At 45.7% G+C, this 17397-nt stretch overlaps 1 protein-coding gene across 2 annotated transcripts in view; it reads right to left on the bottom strand.

Moving 5' to 3' along the window:
- The window catches only part of reln (reelin), a 157290-nt gene that overhangs the window by 28979 nt on the left and 110914 nt on the right, over positions 1-17397 (bottom strand). For both annotated transcript variants that reach the window (XM_084409692.1, XM_084409691.1), the window contains exons 34-43: positions 10637-10910; positions 9552-9692; positions 7323-7500; positions 6401-6485; positions 6123-6305; positions 5074-5242; positions 4865-4967; positions 3236-3462; positions 1919-2142; positions 218-368 (exon numbers count right to left, since the gene is read on the bottom strand). In XM_084409692.1, coding sequence (XP_084265818.1) covers positions 218-368; positions 1919-2142; positions 3236-3462; positions 4865-4967; positions 5074-5242; positions 6123-6305; positions 6401-6485; positions 7323-7500; positions 9552-9692; positions 10637-10910 — 1735 coding nt within the window. The remainder of the gene's footprint in view (positions 1-217; positions 369-1918; positions 2143-3235; positions 3463-4864; positions 4968-5073; positions 5243-6122; positions 6306-6400; positions 6486-7322; positions 7501-9551; positions 9693-10636; positions 10911-17397) is intronic.

Raw genomic sequence — 17397 nt, 5'->3', positions numbered from 1 at the left:
GGGGCACATGTGAACATTAAAGATGGAACTTTTTCACTCTACTAAAGCATACAAATACCATAACATGTCTGCATATATTGAGGAAACATGCTGAGTTCACACACTCGTTTCTCTGAAAAACACTTCTAGTTATTTTACTTTGAAATATGCGTTTCCAGTCTGTTTTTGCTTTGGTCTGTGACACTGCACGTTGCACTGGTTCTGTTGTGTGTGATACCTAGCATTAGACAGGTCCAGATCCAGCGTCTCCAGCATCCGCAAGCCGTCCTCGCTGAAGAACAGGTGGTTTCCGCTGGTCGTGATCCCACACTTTCGGGAAGGCTTTCCTCCACTCATCAACTTGAAATGTTCAGACTCCAAAACTCCACCTATGAGACAATCAACTCAGTAACATCTTAAGGCCTCATTATACTTCTGCGTCGGACCTACGCCGGAGCCTATACGCCGTAGGCAACGTGTTGGTTTTAATTTATACTTCTGTGTCGTTGTCCGCGTTGACGCGTACCTAGGGAGCGTGTGAAACCCCGAGGGAGGGGTTCTGGCAGACCAATCACAGCGCTTGTGTCCGCGTAGAATTGACGCGTTGTTACATTTTTGGAGAGGTGCACGTCAGGGTACGCCGTAGGGTACGCGCGCTACACACAGCCTACGACGTAGCTACGGCGGCAGTTCGACGCAGAAGCATAAAACAGGCTTTACTATAGTCGAGCTTCTTCAGAAGATCTATTCTTGAGGAAGATACCCTGTCTGAAAGGGAAGATTCAGCTGTATCTTTCTGGAAACATTACTTTTGAATGTTCTGAAACAAGTAGTGACATATTAGATGAACGTCCAAATGAAACTTAAAAGTTCCCCTGTTGTGAACAAAATCCAGCTTTTAATGTTGTTTATGTGTCTATGTGGTGTTTTTAATCTGCTTTAAGACTAAGCATGTGTAAATGCAGTATTTCCTCCTTAAAACTGCAGTGAACCAAAGACAGTCTCAGAAATCGCTGGCGTTTCTGACGTCACAAACTACCTTGTAACCAATCAGATCAACGTGTGATCGTCAACCAGTGGATCTCTGAGCTGAGTGAGTGAGTGGAGGCGGGGCTCATTTGCATATTCATAGAACCGCGTATACTAAATGAGGCAAGGGTGTCGCGATACATTCAAGATATTTTAAGGCATGAAGACATTTTCTCAATGTAAAAAAGTTTAAATATGTCATTTGGTGATCAAAGATGAGTTTTAAGGGACACAATTATTGACTACAGGAGGACTTTAAAACAAAAAAATTCATGAACGATTTTTACATAAAGTTTTTGTTCTAACATTTTGAGAACATTATTAAAGACCAGATAACTTTGAACAAACATTCTATTAACATTACTGGAAGTGAGTTTGTTCATAACTTTGAGGAACGTTCCCTGTTAGCTGGTTTTGTGTGAAATATTATGACCAATGTTGTTACATTACAAGTAACGTGAGTTACATAATCAGATTACTTTTTTCAAGTAACAAGCAAAGTAACACATTAATAAGAATAAGTAATGTTACTTTGTTTTCTCATTTATTGACTGACTTTGCATTTCCTTCAGCTTTAGGCTTATTCATTTCACTTTTGATGTGAAAAGGCCTTTACATTGAACATTTTACTTTAGTTTTTTTTGCTATTAAAAACCAAACAAGCGAGTCCAGCCCAGGTGAGAAAAAGTCATGCAAAAGTAGAGTAAGGCCTTACTTTCAATCAAAATTAAGTAGCACAATTAGTGTAGCAACATTGTAACACATTACTTTTAAAAGTAACTTCCCCCAACACTGATTATGACTCTATTCTTACAAACGTGTTTCAAATGCAAACACATCTTTGTGTTACTCACCGAACCACATTCATAGAACAACTAAACGACTGTGCAGCATCTGTTCGCTTCCGTACCTTCAAAATCCTCCTTCAGGAAATCAGGATTTGGCACATCTGGAACGGAGCAGTCGGAGCCGGAGTATCCTGGATCACAGATGCAGTGAGTGCCTCGAACACACACACCGTGGCCGTGACACATGTTCTGGCACTGAGGGCCGATGTACACGCTGTCCAGGGCCCATGTGGGCGGAGCCGCGCCGGCCGGGTAAAACCCTTGGAACCAGCGGAACCGCACCGATCTGAAGCACAGAAACACGGAGACACACTGAACACGCAACGGTCGACTGTCAAAGCAAACAGCAGCCCAGCTCACAGAACACGACCGCTCTTCCAGTCACGCTGACAGAACGCTCTCAAAAACATTATTTATGCATTGTTCATGTGTCTTGTGCATTGTTCGGGTCTTTGTGGACCCCAAATGACGTTTGCTGAAATAAAAAAAGGTTTCTTTGTCCAAATGGCATGAAACTTTGTATAGTTGTCAACACTTTCTAGATCTACAAATAAAAAAAATGATTGCAATGATATCTTTTTTATGTTAGTTTGTGGGGAAAAGTCACACTTGTGCTGTTGGGTCTCCAGAGGCAGCAGACCCCAGGCAACTAAATGTAAGTTTGTAACAAAATATATATATATATATATTTTTTTTTTTAAAACAAATGTAATTTTACTCTGTTTATTGATGTTTTTACTCCACATTTGTGCAGTATTTGGAGGAATTATTATTTTTTTTGTTTTTTTTTTTTATATAAATTTTTTTATACAAAAACAGCTTTTTATGTAAAATTCACTTTAATGTAACATTATTGAAAAACTGATTTTTTCAGTACAAAAAATGCTAAACTTTTATTTGTATAATTGTGATTTCATAATATGTATATATGAATCCAACTGGAAAAACTTGTGAAAAGATGTCTAACAGCAAATAGTGGAGCTCTGCAGCCATCTACTGGCTAAAGTGATCATGTTTTACTTCTAAAACTGCATTTTCCAAAAGATGGGCAAAAATCTTACACTAAATCATGTCAGATTATCCATGTTATCTCCATGAATGAAATTTAGAAATGTGGGTCTTTTATAAAGTGGATTTTACATTTATATATATAAAAAAAAAAAATAGAATAAATCCTCCAAATAACTAAAATAAACTGAGTAATAAACTAATAAACTAAAATCATTAATAAATAGAGTAAAATTACATTTATAAAAAATAAAAATAAAAACTATTATTTTGTTACAAATGTTGTCTGGGTTCTCTGGAGTGTAAAGCGCAAACGAACAGCACACAAGGGGTAATGCTCCTGCTAGTTTCTGAACTCCTGTCCCACTCACCCGCAGAGTCTCAGCTTCCCGAAGTGGATCACTTCTCTCCTCCATCCCTGTGAGGTTCCAGGATAGTAGACGCTGGCCGGGTGGAGTTGGGTGGAGCAGAGCGAGCTGAGCCGAGGGCCGCCGGCACACAGAGGGACCAGCAGATGCCATGTGGATCCGAAGTCCCTGGAGAACTCCAGGCGCACGGGGTTCGGGGAGGAGCTTTCGGTCGTGCAGCCCACATTGATCTACAACAGGAACAGGAAGTCATGACGTAACGAGACGAACCACAGATCAGTTTTTAACTTTACAGTCACAGGGTTAGTTCAACCAAAGAATTATGTTCTGTCATCATTTCCTCGCCCTCATGTCGTCCCAAACCCATGAGACTTTCTTTCATCTTCAGAACACAAATTAAGATCATTTTAACGAAATCTGAGAGATTTCTGTCCCTCCATTTAAACACTGCAAAATGCTTTTCCATTTGAATTAAGATTATTTTTCTTGTTTTCCATTTGAATTAAGATTATTTTTCTTGTTTTCCATTTGAATTAAGATTATTTTTCTTGTTTTCCATTTGAATTAAGATTATTTTTCTTGTTTTCCATTTGAATTACGATAATTTTTTTTACCCAAATAATTTTGCTTGTTTTAAGCAAAAACTCGCCAAATTCATGTTTTTTTCCCCCAGAAAACAAGATTTCATTTCTTATGTAATTTTACTTCTCTAGTAAATGCTGCTTGATTTAAGAATTTTTAGGTATTTGGTCTGGAAACAAGACAAAATTACTAAGTAAGAAAAGCATTTTTTGTCTTTTCACCCAAAACTCTGACGCTTCAAAATATTCATAATTCAGCGAATGCACATAGAGCACATCAAATACGGTAAACAGAAGCTCGAACGTGTCACATGACGCGTGAGAATGAACCTCATTGGTTCTCATGCTTGAGCTTCTGTTCACCAGCTCTATGTTCACTGATCAATGTTTATTTGTGAATAAAAGCCTAAATTAAATCTGTTCATCATACAACGCCATCGACTCTCTTCAGAAGACTTGGATTAAACCGCTCGATTAATACACTGCTCAGTTTTTCTGTCTTGTTTTCCAGCACAAATATCTAAACTTTCTTAAATCGAGATATATTTACTGGAGAAGCAGTAAGTCTTGTTTGACTTACTGCTTCTTGTTGTTTTCTGAAGAAATCTTCAAAATGAAATGAGTTTGTTCTTAAAACAAGAACAAATATCTGCCAATGGGGTCAGAAAAATAAACTGAATTCAAAGGGACTCCATTGGCAGATATCAACATTTTTCAGAAAACAAGACTTAACATCTAAAGTAAATATGTCTTGATTTCAGAATGTCTGCACTGGAAAATAAAACCAAAATACTAAGTAAGAAATGTCTTGCAGTGTGTGGATTTATTTCACAATCTCTCGGATGTTGTGAAGCGTCTCAGTTTTGAGTGATAGACCTTCAATGGAGGCACAGAATCTCTCCGATTTCATTAAAAATATCTTCATTTGTGTCCTGAAGATGAATGAAAGTCTTCCGGGTTTGGAACGACATGAGGGCGAGGAAATAATGAAATGTTAATTTTTGGGTGAGCATTCCCTTTAAACGCCAGCGTTGATCTCTCAGAGCTCTACCTCGAACTGGACGATGGTGTTCTCGTTGACATCGATGTCTCTGGTGGTGATTGAGTGTTCCCCCAGATCACTGGACATGAACACCATGGCCGAGTCCTCTTCCCTGCAAGCACAGAGGGTCACATGACTCCATCGACAGGTTAAACTAGCGTCTGAATGGTGATCCAGCTCGAGGTCAGTGTGTGTTGAGTCAGGAGTGAGATACTCACAGGCCTCCTCTCTGATACGGACAGTAGAATCCAGTGTTTCCTCCGGGATAAAACAGCCAGTTCCCCTCCTGCGGTCCCGACTCAAAGCTCTCTAATATCACCGGCAAACTACTGACGCTGTTGCCGTCGATGATCAGGTCGTCAATCACCCACACCTCCTCCTTCTTACCTGGAGGATTGAGAACAACACTGAACACATTTATGCTTGAGAACATTGTGGGAACAGAGAATTTCATCGTCGGGATCACAGCATTGTTTCAAAGGTAATGATCATGTTAGTACAACATTCTCCTGAAATTATTTCTACTCACAATATAACATTCTTTGAAGGTTTATTTGAAATATTGCTCGTACAAATAACATCATAAGAATGTTCCGGAAATGTTGTTCTTAGAACTTTTTCTCTTAACGTAATGAGAACGTTCATCAAGAACAAACATGATGTTCTTCCTCAGTGTTTCTGTCTTGTTTTACAGCAAAATGATCTAAACATTCTTAAATCAAGACGCATTAACTGGAGAAGCATCATGACTGAAGATATATGTCTGAAAAACATGTAAAAATGAGTTTGTGCTTAAAACAAGAGCAAATATCTGCCATCGGGCTCAGAAAAAGAATCTTGTTTTGCCTTTGAATTCAGTTTATTATTCTTGTCTAGCTTTGAGACTCCCTTCATTTTCTAACTTCATTAATGGACATTTCCCAAACAATCTGGAAGCGCTCGACCAATCACAACACACTGCTCCAGCCGACCAATCAGAGCACAGTGTGCTTTTCAGAAGGAGGGGCTTCATAGAGACAGGAAGTGAACAGAGCGTTACTGACAGACTGGGAAGAGAGGAGCCGCAACAATGGAGAATATGAGGAGAATAATCAACATTCAAGCAGGAAAACCTGTTCTAGTAGAGAAACAACATCAAGACTCTGTAACAGGTCCTGTTTAAAGTGTAAAATTAGCACACTACTCTTCTGTATTATGAACGAACTCATGTCTATATGGTGATGGTGTGAGTGAGGCGTGTGTGTGTGTGTGACCGTGACTTCCTTACCGCTGTTGTACGGCTGCCACAGTCGAAACCGTGTAGCGTTTGTCTGCGCGCTGGGAGGCAAAGACATGTGAACAAACAGCGTGTCTGTGGAAGTGGGGAAATAAAACTCGTCTATAAGCAGCCAGCTGATCCCTCCATTCACCGAATACTGGAGCAACACGGAGTGAGAGCGCTCGGGCACGCCTGCACACACACACACACACACACAACATGTGTTTACAACCCACAGAACACAAGGAGAAAGCCTTGAGATTGAACACGCTTCACGGCAGACTCACCCTTTGTTATGAACTTGAATGAAAACTGGATGTACATGGTGTTTGTGCAGTCTAGATCTGTTGAAACCAGCATTCGCAATCCCTCCTGCAGGAGAACGGTCATCCGGAGAACACATGATTTATTTACATCAGATAATAAAACTCCTAAAGGTTTAATGCACATTGAATGCATGAGGCAGAGCAGTATTTCATACGGGTGTAACGATTCCCTCATTTCACGATACAGCAGATATCACGATACTGAACTCACAATACCATATTATTGCGATACTCCAAGACATATGATAGGTTAACAATTTTTTTTTACTATTGATTAAACTGCTAAATTTGATATTACATTGTGTGTGTAAATGAATAGTCTTGGACTTGGTGCTGAAACCCAGAGCACAGGACAATAGAGACGCCAGAATAACTATATTCATGATTCTGAAGATGAAAAACAGAATTATTGTAGATGAATATGCTTGATCTCTTTCACTGACTAGATATATTTATAATAATGTAGGACACTTTATACTGTAACATCAGACATCTGGCATTATCAGGACACACAAATATCCCCCATTGCATTATTATACATTATATTCTACATTATATATAGTAGTTTAATGTAGTACTGACACTAAAACTCGCATTTTTTCTCACACAGTAATTTTCATTTTGGGTGAACTATCCACAATACATGTTGTCACTACACTCTAAAAAATGCTGGGTCGTTTCAACCCAACTTTGGGTCAAATATGGACAAACCCAGCCGTTGGGTTACAATTATTGAGTCATTAATTAAATTTTTAACCCAACGTTTGGGTTTGTCCATATTTAGTGTATCCACGATACATGTTGTATTTTTGTTTTGCGATATATATTGTGACACGATAAACTGTTACACCCCTAGTATTTCACGCGTTCACACTGTACTCACGCCTTTGAAGATGAGTGCGGTTCCTGATTTGAGAGGTTCTCCGCTCAGCGTTCCCCGCTCCGCCCCGTACACCTCGGGCCACACGTCAGGCTTCAGGTTCTCGTTGAAATCTTCCTTCAGAACCGACGGCAGAGCGAGCAGAGGCACACAGTGAGCGCCACCGAAGCCCTCATCACAGCTGAGCGAGAGAGAAACCAGTGTCACTGCAGGATCGCTGAGCAGCGCTGGAGTTTATCAGGAGCCGGTGTCGGCGCCATTAATCACAGTGAAACCGCACGCCATTTGGCAAAGGCTGCGATTATTTTCTGCTCAGCTTTTCAGTGCAGCGGCTGATCAGTAGTAAATGCTCCATCTGAACACCAGAGGGCGTCTCACACACACACACACACACACACACACTACATATCCCTCTGAACACCAGAGGGCTTCTCTCTCACACACACACACCACATATCACTCTGAACACCAGAGGGCGTCTCACACACACACACACACACACCACATATCCCTCTGAACACCAGAGGGTGTCTCTCTCACACACACACACCACATATCCCTCTGAACACCAGAGGGCGTCTCACTCACACACACCACATATCCCTCTGAACACCAGAGGGTGTCTCTCTCACACACACACACACACCACATATCCCTCTGAACACCAGAGGGTGTCTCTCTCACACACACACACACACACCACATATCCCTCTGAACACCAGAGGGCGTCTCACTCACACACACCACATATCCCTCTGAACACCAGAGGGTGTCTCTCTCACACACACACACACACCACATATCCCTCTGAACACCAGAGGGTGTCTCTCTCACACACACACACACACCACATATCCCTCTGAACACCAGAGGGCGTCTCTCTCACACACACACACACACACACACACATCCCTCTGAACACCAGAGGGCGTCTCACACACACCACATATCCCTCTGAACACCAGAGGGCGTCTCTCTCACACACACACACACACACACACACACACACACACACATCCCTCTGAACACCAGAGGGCGTCTCACACACACCACATATCCCTCTGAACACCAGAGGGCGTCTCACTCACACACACACACACACACACACACACACATCCCTCTGAACACCAGAGGGCGTCTCACACACACCACATATCCCTCTGAACACCAGAGGGCGTCTCTCTCACACACACACACACACACACACACACCACATATCCCTCTGAACACCAGAGGGCGTCTCACACACACACACACACACACATCCCTCTGAACACCAGAGGGCGTCTCACACACACACCACACATGCCCTGCCGCAGAAGTACGATAACACACATCATTCCAGGAAATCCATATGAGCATCATCCTGTGGCTGAATAAACAGAAGATTGAAACGCTTTGATTAAAGCTACACGGTGTAATATTTTAAGTTGATTTTTAGCAAAAAACACTTTGTCCTTTTCAAAATTCGACGTTCTCATTAATGTGTAATCACTTCAACCAACTAATTAAGTATTCTCGTAAGTGTATAATCTGCCATTTAGAATACATACGAGCGAGTCGCTCGAATGGCGGAAGCGATGTTGCGCATCAATCTTGAAAATACATTTGCCAAAGAGGGACAAACCTGGAAATTCAAGCTTCGCCTTTCGCGTTTTTACACTCAGTGGCACCGAGACGAATGCGAGAGGGAGATTACTCGCGACTGCCGGCAGATTTGAAATAATACGGCCACCGTAGGACTTAAAACGCCCTCGGAATGGGAGGGGCTAGAAAGTAATATTCAGTTGGTAGTCATATACAATTTCACCGCTAGATGGGAGTAAATCCTACACAGTGTAGCTTTAAACATGACTAATAAACACACGACTGCCTTATTCTGTGTCAGAAGAACATCATCTCACAGAAGGATGAGCTCAACTGTGTTATGAAGTGAGTTTGGAGTAAAAGCATGGTATTAAATGTTGTCTGTTGTTGGACAAGAGGTTCATAAATGCTTCTCATGTTTGGAAAGATGTTTGACGCATGTTGCTTTTTCAAATGCACGTTATAAGTGGCTCAAACTCACAGTGCTTTCAGAGTGAGCAGCGTTTACTGAGCCGATCATCAATGACAAGCTGCGCATAACATATAATCACAGACTTTGCAATTTCATAATCACGATAAACCAAATCGGTGCAATCACATGTAAATTGTGATTAACCGTGCAGCGCTATCCGGTTGGAGACTCACATGCAGTGTCCGCTGTCGCACAGGCCGTGTCCCGAGCACATCCACGGGCAGCCCGGAGTCAGAAGAACATTATCCAGCGTCCAGCCATCGGCTCCGGGAGCAAACACAGGCTGGATCCAGCGGAACCTCGTTCTGGGAGAACTACACGAACCGGGGGAAAGGGTTTTTAGTGTTAGAAACATGCAAACTCCAACAAAAGGTAGCATGGCATGACTGTAAAGGTTTTCGGACACATCATGGCAGATGAGAAAATTAATAAGTACCTTACATGGACATTTTCTAAATGTTATAATGATTTCTTAACAAACAAGTATTCATTACTCCAATGAGCTCATTGTTTATGCTTTAAATTATTACATTGTTTAATTTGCATTGTTTAATTTCTATCGCGTTTCTCAGGAGCTGATTACCCTCCTCCCTCCCCAGCTCCTCCTCTCGTCAGTCAGTTTGGCATTCTGATTCCCCTTGAATCAGAATAAATTCTCGAATTATGTTGTACTTTAAAATCTTGAATTAATGATATCTGCAATACATTCGTGTTGGTTCTGTTCTGTTCACCCTAAGGAGGGTTGTTGCTGCTCTTATCTAGGCTAGGCTGCATTGATGTCCAGGGAGTTCTTGCCCAGAACAGAACCATACCGCCATTCCATACTGTATGCTAATTGTCAATCGTATTTGACGATAGTGGTCCTGAAAGAAATGCACTTTTATGGACTTCAAAACAGAAACAGACTTTCACTGCCATTATCAAGCTTGGAAGAGCCTGGCCATTTTTAAATATAACTATGATTGTATTCGTCTGAAAGAAGAATGTCATATACACCTAGAATGACTTGAGGGTGAGTAAATCATGGGCTAATTTTCATTTTTGGGTGAACTAACCCTTTAATGTTTCTGGAAGAACGTTTGTTCGTAACCTTGCCAGAATGTTCGCTGTCAGCTGTGAATCTGCTCTGAAACAGTCTCTACTGTATAAAGTGCTATAGAAATGAGGCTTGACTCTGTTGCTGCCACAGCGAGGGCAGTATAAAGGTGTAGTGATGGGACTGAGGTGTGTGTATAAACTCATCTGTATAGAGTCGTACATGGCAGTGCTGGGCAGGTAGACAGTGACCCTCCTCCACTGCAGGTACTGAGGAGCGCTGTACACCGAGCGTTGGCTGTACCCGGAGCAGCCGATGGCGGGCGGCACACACTCCGGCGTGACCAGGTTCCAGTGGCGCCCGCAGTCTGTGGAGAACTCGAGTCGGACGCCGTGAGATGGAGACGCGGCCTTACTGCAACCCATGCTCAGATCAAACTGGAGGAAGGAGGAGCCGGACACCTCGAAGTCCCAGCTCTCAGCATACCGAGGCCTCTCTGGGGGACAGTTCATATCAGACACACCCTCAATACATGTGCATTCATATCAGACACACCATCAATACATGTGCATTCATATCAGACACACCCTATAAATACATATGCATTCATATCAGACACACCCTATCATACATATGCATTGATATCAGACACACCCTATCATACATATGCATTGATATCAGACACACCCTATAAATACATGTGCATTGATATCAGACACACCCTATAATACATGCTTCATTCAGCTCTGTGAGTGTCAAAGGGCAAGTTCAGAACTATATGGTAACACTTTATATTGATGGTCCACTAGCTCTCATAAAAGTATCAGTAGAGTATTAGTAGACCATCTGCTTATAGGTGCAGTAAGCGATTCTGAGAAATGCTGTTGAAAGTGGATCGGACTGAGCAGCACAACACACTTGTAGCCAATCAGCAGTAGGGGGCATGTCCACTCATGATGAGGGAGGAGAGAGAGTGAGCCAATCAGCAGTAGAGGACATGTCCACTCATGATGAAGGAGGAGAGAGAGTGAGCCAATCAGCAGTAGAGGGTGTGTCCACACATGATGGGGGAGGAGAGAGAGTGAGCCAATCAGCAGTAGAGGGCGTGTCCACTCATGATGGGGGAGGAGAGAGAGTGAGCCAATCAGCAGTAGGGGGCATGTCCACTCATGATGAGGGAGGAGAGAGAGTGAGCCAATCAGCAGTAGGGGTTGTGTCCACTCATGATGGGGGAGGAGAGAGAGTGAGCCAATCAGCAGTAGAGGGCGTGTCCACTCATGATGGGGGAGGAGAGAGAGTGAGTCAATCGGCAGTAGAGGGCGTGTCCATTCATGATGGGGGAAGGAGAGAGAGTGAGTCTATCAGCAGTAGAGGGCGTGTCCACTCATGATGGGGGAGGAGAGAGAGTGAGTCAATCAGCAGTAGGGGGCATGTCCACTCATGATGGGGGAGGAGAGAGAGAGAGTCAATCAGCAGTAGGGGGCATGTCCACTCATGATGGGGGAGGAGAGAGAGTGAGTCAATCAGCAGTAGGGGGCATGTCCACTCATGATGGGGGAGGAGAGAGAGTGAGTCAATCGGCAGTAGAGGGCGTGTCCACTCATGATGGGGGAGGAGAGAGAGTGAGTCAATCAGCAGTAGGGGGCATGTCCACTCATGATGGGGGAGGAGAGAGAGTGAGTCAATCAGCAGTAGAGGGCGTGTCCACTCATGATGGGGGAGGAGAGAGAGTGAGTCAATCAGCAGTAGGGGGCATGTCCACTCATGATGGGGGAGGAGAGAGAGTGAGCCAATCAGCAGTAGAGGGCGTGTCCACTCATGATGGGGGAGGAGAGAGAGTGAGTCAATCAGCAGTAGGGGGCATGTCCACTCATGATGGGGGAGGAGAGAGAGTGAGTCAATCAGCAGTAGAGGGCGTGTCCACTCATGATGGGGGAGGAGAGAGAGTGAGTCAATCAGCAGTAGGGGGCATGTCCACTCATGATGGGGGAGGAGAGAGAGTGAGTCAATCAGCAGTAGAGGGCGTGTCCACTCATGATGGGGGAGGAGAGAGAGTGAGTCAATCAGCAGTAGGGGGCATGTACACTCATGATGGGGGAGGAGAGAGAGTGAGTCAATCGGCAGTAGAGAGCGTGTCCACTCATGATGAGGGAGGAGAGAGAGATAGACAATCAGTAGTAGGGGGCGTGTCCACTCATGATGGGGGAGGAGAGAGAGTGAGCCAATCAGCAGTAGAGGGCGTGTCCACTCATGATATGGGAGGAGAGAGCGATAGACAATCAGTAGTAGGGGGCGTGTCCAATCATGATGGGGGAGGAGAGAGTGAGCCAATCAGCAGTAGGGGGCATGTCCACTCATGATGAGGGAGGAGAGAGAGTGAGCCAATCAGCAGTAGAGGGCATGTCCACTCATGATGAGGGAGGAGAGAGAATGAGCCAATCAGCAGTAGGGGTTGTGTCCACTCATGATGGGGGAGGCGAGAGAGTGAGCCAATCAGCAGTAGAGGGTGTGTCCACTCATGATATGGGAGGAGAGAGAGTGAGCCAATCAGCAGTAGGGATCATGTCCACTCATTATGGGGGAGGAGAGAGCGGTAGACAATCAGCAGTAGGGGGCATGTCCACTCATGATGGGGGAGGAGAGAGAATAAGCCAATCAGCAGTAGGGGGTGTGTCCACTCATGATAGGGGAGGAGAGAGAGTGAGTCAATCAGCAGTAGGGGGTGTGTCCACTCATGATGAGGGAGGAGAGAGAGTGAGCCATTTCAGCAATAGGGGGTGTGTCCACTCATGATGGGGGAGGAGAGAGAGTGAGCCAATCAGCAGTAGGGGGTGTGTCCACTCATGATGGGGGAGGAGAGAGAGAGAGTAAATCAGCAGTAGGGGTCGTGTCCACTCATGATGGGGGAGGAGAGAGAGTAAGCCAATCAGCAGTAGGGGTCGTGTCCACTCATGATGGGGGAGGAGAGAGAGAGAGTGAGTCAATCAGCAGTAGGGGTCATGTCCACTCATGATGGGGGAGGAGAGAGAGTGAGTCAATCAGCAGTAGGGGTCGTGTCCACTCATGATGGGGGAGGAGAGAGAGTGAGCCAATCAGCAGTAGGGGTCATGTCCACTCATGATGGGGGAGGAGAGAGAGTGAGTCAATCAGCAGTAGGGGACATGTCCACTCATAATGGGGGAGGAGAGAGAGATAGACAATCAGTAGTAGGGGGCGTGTCCAATCATGATGGGGGAGGAGAGAGAGAGAGTGAGTCAATCAGCAGTAGGGGGTGTGTCCACTCATGAAGGGGGAGGAGAGGGAGTAAGCCAATCAGCAGTAGGGGGTGTGTCCACTCATGATAGGGGAGGAGAGAGAGTGAGCCAATCAGCAGTAGGGGGTGTGTCCACTCATGATGGGGGAGGAGAGAGAGTAAGCCAATCAGCAGTAGGGGGTGTGTCCACTCATGGTAGGGGAGGAGAGAGAGTGAGCCAATCAGCAGTAGGGGTCGTGTCCACTCATGATGGCGGAGGAGAGTGAGTCAATCAGCAGTAGGGGTCGTGTCCACTCATGATGGGGGAGGAGAGCGAGAGAGTGAGTCAATCAGCAGTAGGGGTCGTGTCCACTCATGATGGGGGAGGAGAGAGAGAGAGTCAATCAGCAGTAGGGGTCGTGTCCACTCATGATGGCGGAGGAGAGAGAGTGAGTCAATCAGCAGTAGGGGTCGTGTCCACTCATGATGGCGGAGGAGAGAGTGAGCCAATCAGCAGTAGGGGGCATGTCCACTCATGATGAGGGAGGAGAGAGAGTGAGCCAATCAGCAGTAGAGGGCATGTCCACTCATGATGAGGGAGGAGAGAGAGTGAGCCAATCAGCAGTAGGGGTTGTGTCCACTCATGATGGGGGAGGAGAGAGAGTGAGCCAATCAGCAGTAGGGGGTGTGTCCACTCATGATGGGGGAGGAGAGAGAATAAGCCAATCAGCAGTAGGGGGCATGTCCACTCATGATGGGGGAGGAGAGAGAATAAGCCAATCAGCAGTAGGGGGTGTGTCCACTCATGATAGGGGAGGAGAGAGAGTGAGTCAATCAGCAGTAGGGGGTGTGTCCACTCATGATGAGGGAGGAGAGAGAGTGAGCCATTTCAGCAATAGGGGGTGTGTCCACTCATGATGGGGGAGGAGAGAGAGTGAGCCAATCAGCAGTAGGGGGTGTGTCCACTCATGATGGGGGAGGAGAGAGAGAGAGTGAGTCAATCAGCAGTAGGGGTCGTGTCCACTCATGATGGGGGAGGAGAGAGAGTGAGCCAATCAGCAATAGGGGGTGTGTCCACTCATGATGGGGGAGGAGAGAGAGAGTCAATCAGCAGTAGAGGGTGTGTCCACTCATGATGGGGGAGGAGAGAGAGTGAGCCAATCAGCAATAGGGGGTGTGTCCACTCATGATGGGGGAGGAGAGAGAGTGAGCCAATCAGCAATAGGGGGTGTGTCCACTCATGATGGGGGAGGAGAGAGAGAGTCAATCAGCAGTAGGGGTCGTGTCCACTCATGATGGGGGAGGAGAGAGAGTGAGCCAATCAGCAATAGGGGGTGTGTCCACTCATGATGGGGGAGGAGAGAGAGAGTCAATCAGCAGTAGGGGTCGTGTCCACTCATGATGGGGGAGGAGAGAGAGTAAGCCAATCAGCAGTAGGGGTCGTGTCCACTCATGATGGGGGAGGAGAGAGAGAGAGTGAGGGCATGTTCAAGTTCAAAACGGTGCGCAACGTTTTGCTACGGTTTCCGGGTTGAACGTCATGTTTCCTGGAAACGGCGTGCACCGGTGTGCAACGGGGTTTGAGATACGTTTTCTCTTGTTTGGTGGGTGTGTCAGAACTGCAGTCCAATCTGCAGCAACATGTATATAAAGCACGTGGTATTAAAGTGAAATCGCACAATGGGTTCAAGGAAAGTAATTTACAAATGTGTTTGATGCAGTTTGATACACAAAAACTGAGGATATTAGAAGACATGTTTGTCGAAAGTTTTATTGTAAAAAATATAGGATATCAACATAATGATGTAGTTGTTTATATTTTTAGCTTCATTGCAAGTGTATTGGTATAGAAATGAACAATGGTAATTAAGTGCTTTTCCTAAAAATGAGAAAGAAAATACAGGGTATTAAAACAGTATGAACTACAAATAAAGTCAGTATGTGAGGCTAAATAGATGTGTTTTAGTCTGAATTAGGTAAGATGTGTGCTTCCAATTTTAGTTTCCACAAATCCCTTCACTCGATTGGGATGTTCTCTTTTGTTCTGGGCGGCAAGTGCAGTAACTGTAACATCGGGCATATTTTGTAGTATTAAACACATATTTATACCGACTTCATCAGGCTCCGAAAATTCTTCACAAAGAACACAAAGAATGGCCTTCTCAGCTGCCATAGTTGCAACTCTTGCGTCATCAGAACAGTGTGTTCAACACATCACCGTTTCTGTTTAAAAAACGTTGTGCAACGTTTTGTCGGGGCTGAACGCAGCCTGAGTCAATCAGCAGTAGGGGTCGTGTCCACTCATGATGGGGGAGGAGAGAGAGAGAGTGAGTCAATCAGCAGTAGGGGACATGTCCACTCATAATGGGGGAGGAGAGAGAGATAGACAATCAGTAGTAGGGGGCGTGTCCAATCATGATGGGGGAGGAGAGAGAGAGAGTGAGTCAATCAGCAGTAGGGGGTGTGTCCACTCATGAAGGGGGAGGAGAGGGAGTAAGCCAATCAGCAGTAGGGGGTGTGTCCACTCATGATAGGGGAGGAGAGAGAGTGAGCCAATCAGCAGTAGGGGGTCTGTCCACTCATGATGGGGGAGGAGAGAGAGTAAGCCAATCAGCAGTAGGGGGTGTGTCCACTCATGGTAGGGGAGGAGAGAGAGTGAGCCAATCAGCAGTAGGGGTCGTGTCCACGCATAATGGCGGAGGAGAGTGAGTCAATCAGCAGTAGGGGTCGTGTCCACACATGATGGGGGAGGAGAGAGAGAGAGTGAGTCAATCAGCAGTAGGGGTCGTGTCCACTCATGATGGGGGAGGAGAGAGAGAGAGTCAATCAGCAGTAGGGGTCGTGTCCACTCATGATGGGGGAGGAGAGAGAGAGAGTCAATCAGCAGTAGGGGTCGTGTCCACTCATGATGGGGGAGGAGAGAGAGAGAGTCAATCAGCAGTAGGGGGTGTGTCCACTCATGATGGGGGAGGAGAGAGAGAGTCAATCAGCAGTAGGGGTCTTGTCCACTCATGATGGCAGAGGAGAGTGAGTCAATCAGCAGTAGGGGTCGTGTCCACTCATGATGGGGGAGGAGAGAGAGTGAGCCAATCAGCAGTAGGGGGTGTGTCCACTCATGATGGGGGAGGAGAGAGAGAGTCAATCAGCAGTAAGGGTCGTGTCCACTCATGATGGGGGAGGAGAGAGAGTAAGCCAATCAGCAGTAGGGGTCGTGTCCACTCATGATGGGGGAGGAGAGAGATAGAGTGAGTCAATCAGCAGTAGGGGTCATGTCCACTCATGATGGGGGAGGAGAGAGAGTGAGCCAATCAGCAGTAGGGGGTGTGTCCACTCATGATGGGGGAGGAGAGAGAGAGAGTCAATCAGCAGTAGGGGTCGTGTCCACTCATGATGGGGGAGGAGAGAGAGTAAGCCAATCAGCAGTAGGGGTCGTGTCCACTCATGATGGGGGAGGAGAGAGATAGAGTGAGTCAATCAGCAGTAGGGGTCATGTCCACTCATGATGGGGGAGGAGAGAGAGTGATCCAATCAGCAGTAGGGGGCATGTCCACTCATAATGGGGGAGGAGAGAGAGATAGACAATCAGTAGTAGGGGGCGTGTCCAATCATGATGGGGGAGGAGAGAGAGAGAGTGAGTCAATCAGCAGTAGGGGGTGTGTCCATTCATGAAGGGGGAGGAGAGGGAGTAAGCCAATCAGCAGTAGGGGGTGTGTCCACTCATGATGGGGGAGGAGAGAGAGTAAGCCAATCA

Source organism: Rutilus rutilus, assembly GCF_951802725.1.
Source record: "Rutilus rutilus genome assembly, chromosome: 5".
NCBI lineage: Eukaryota > Metazoa > Chordata > Actinopteri > Cypriniformes > Leuciscidae > Rutilus > Rutilus rutilus.
Note: the sequence above shows the minus strand (reverse complement) of the source record. Positions and strands in the feature narration are given on the sequence as shown.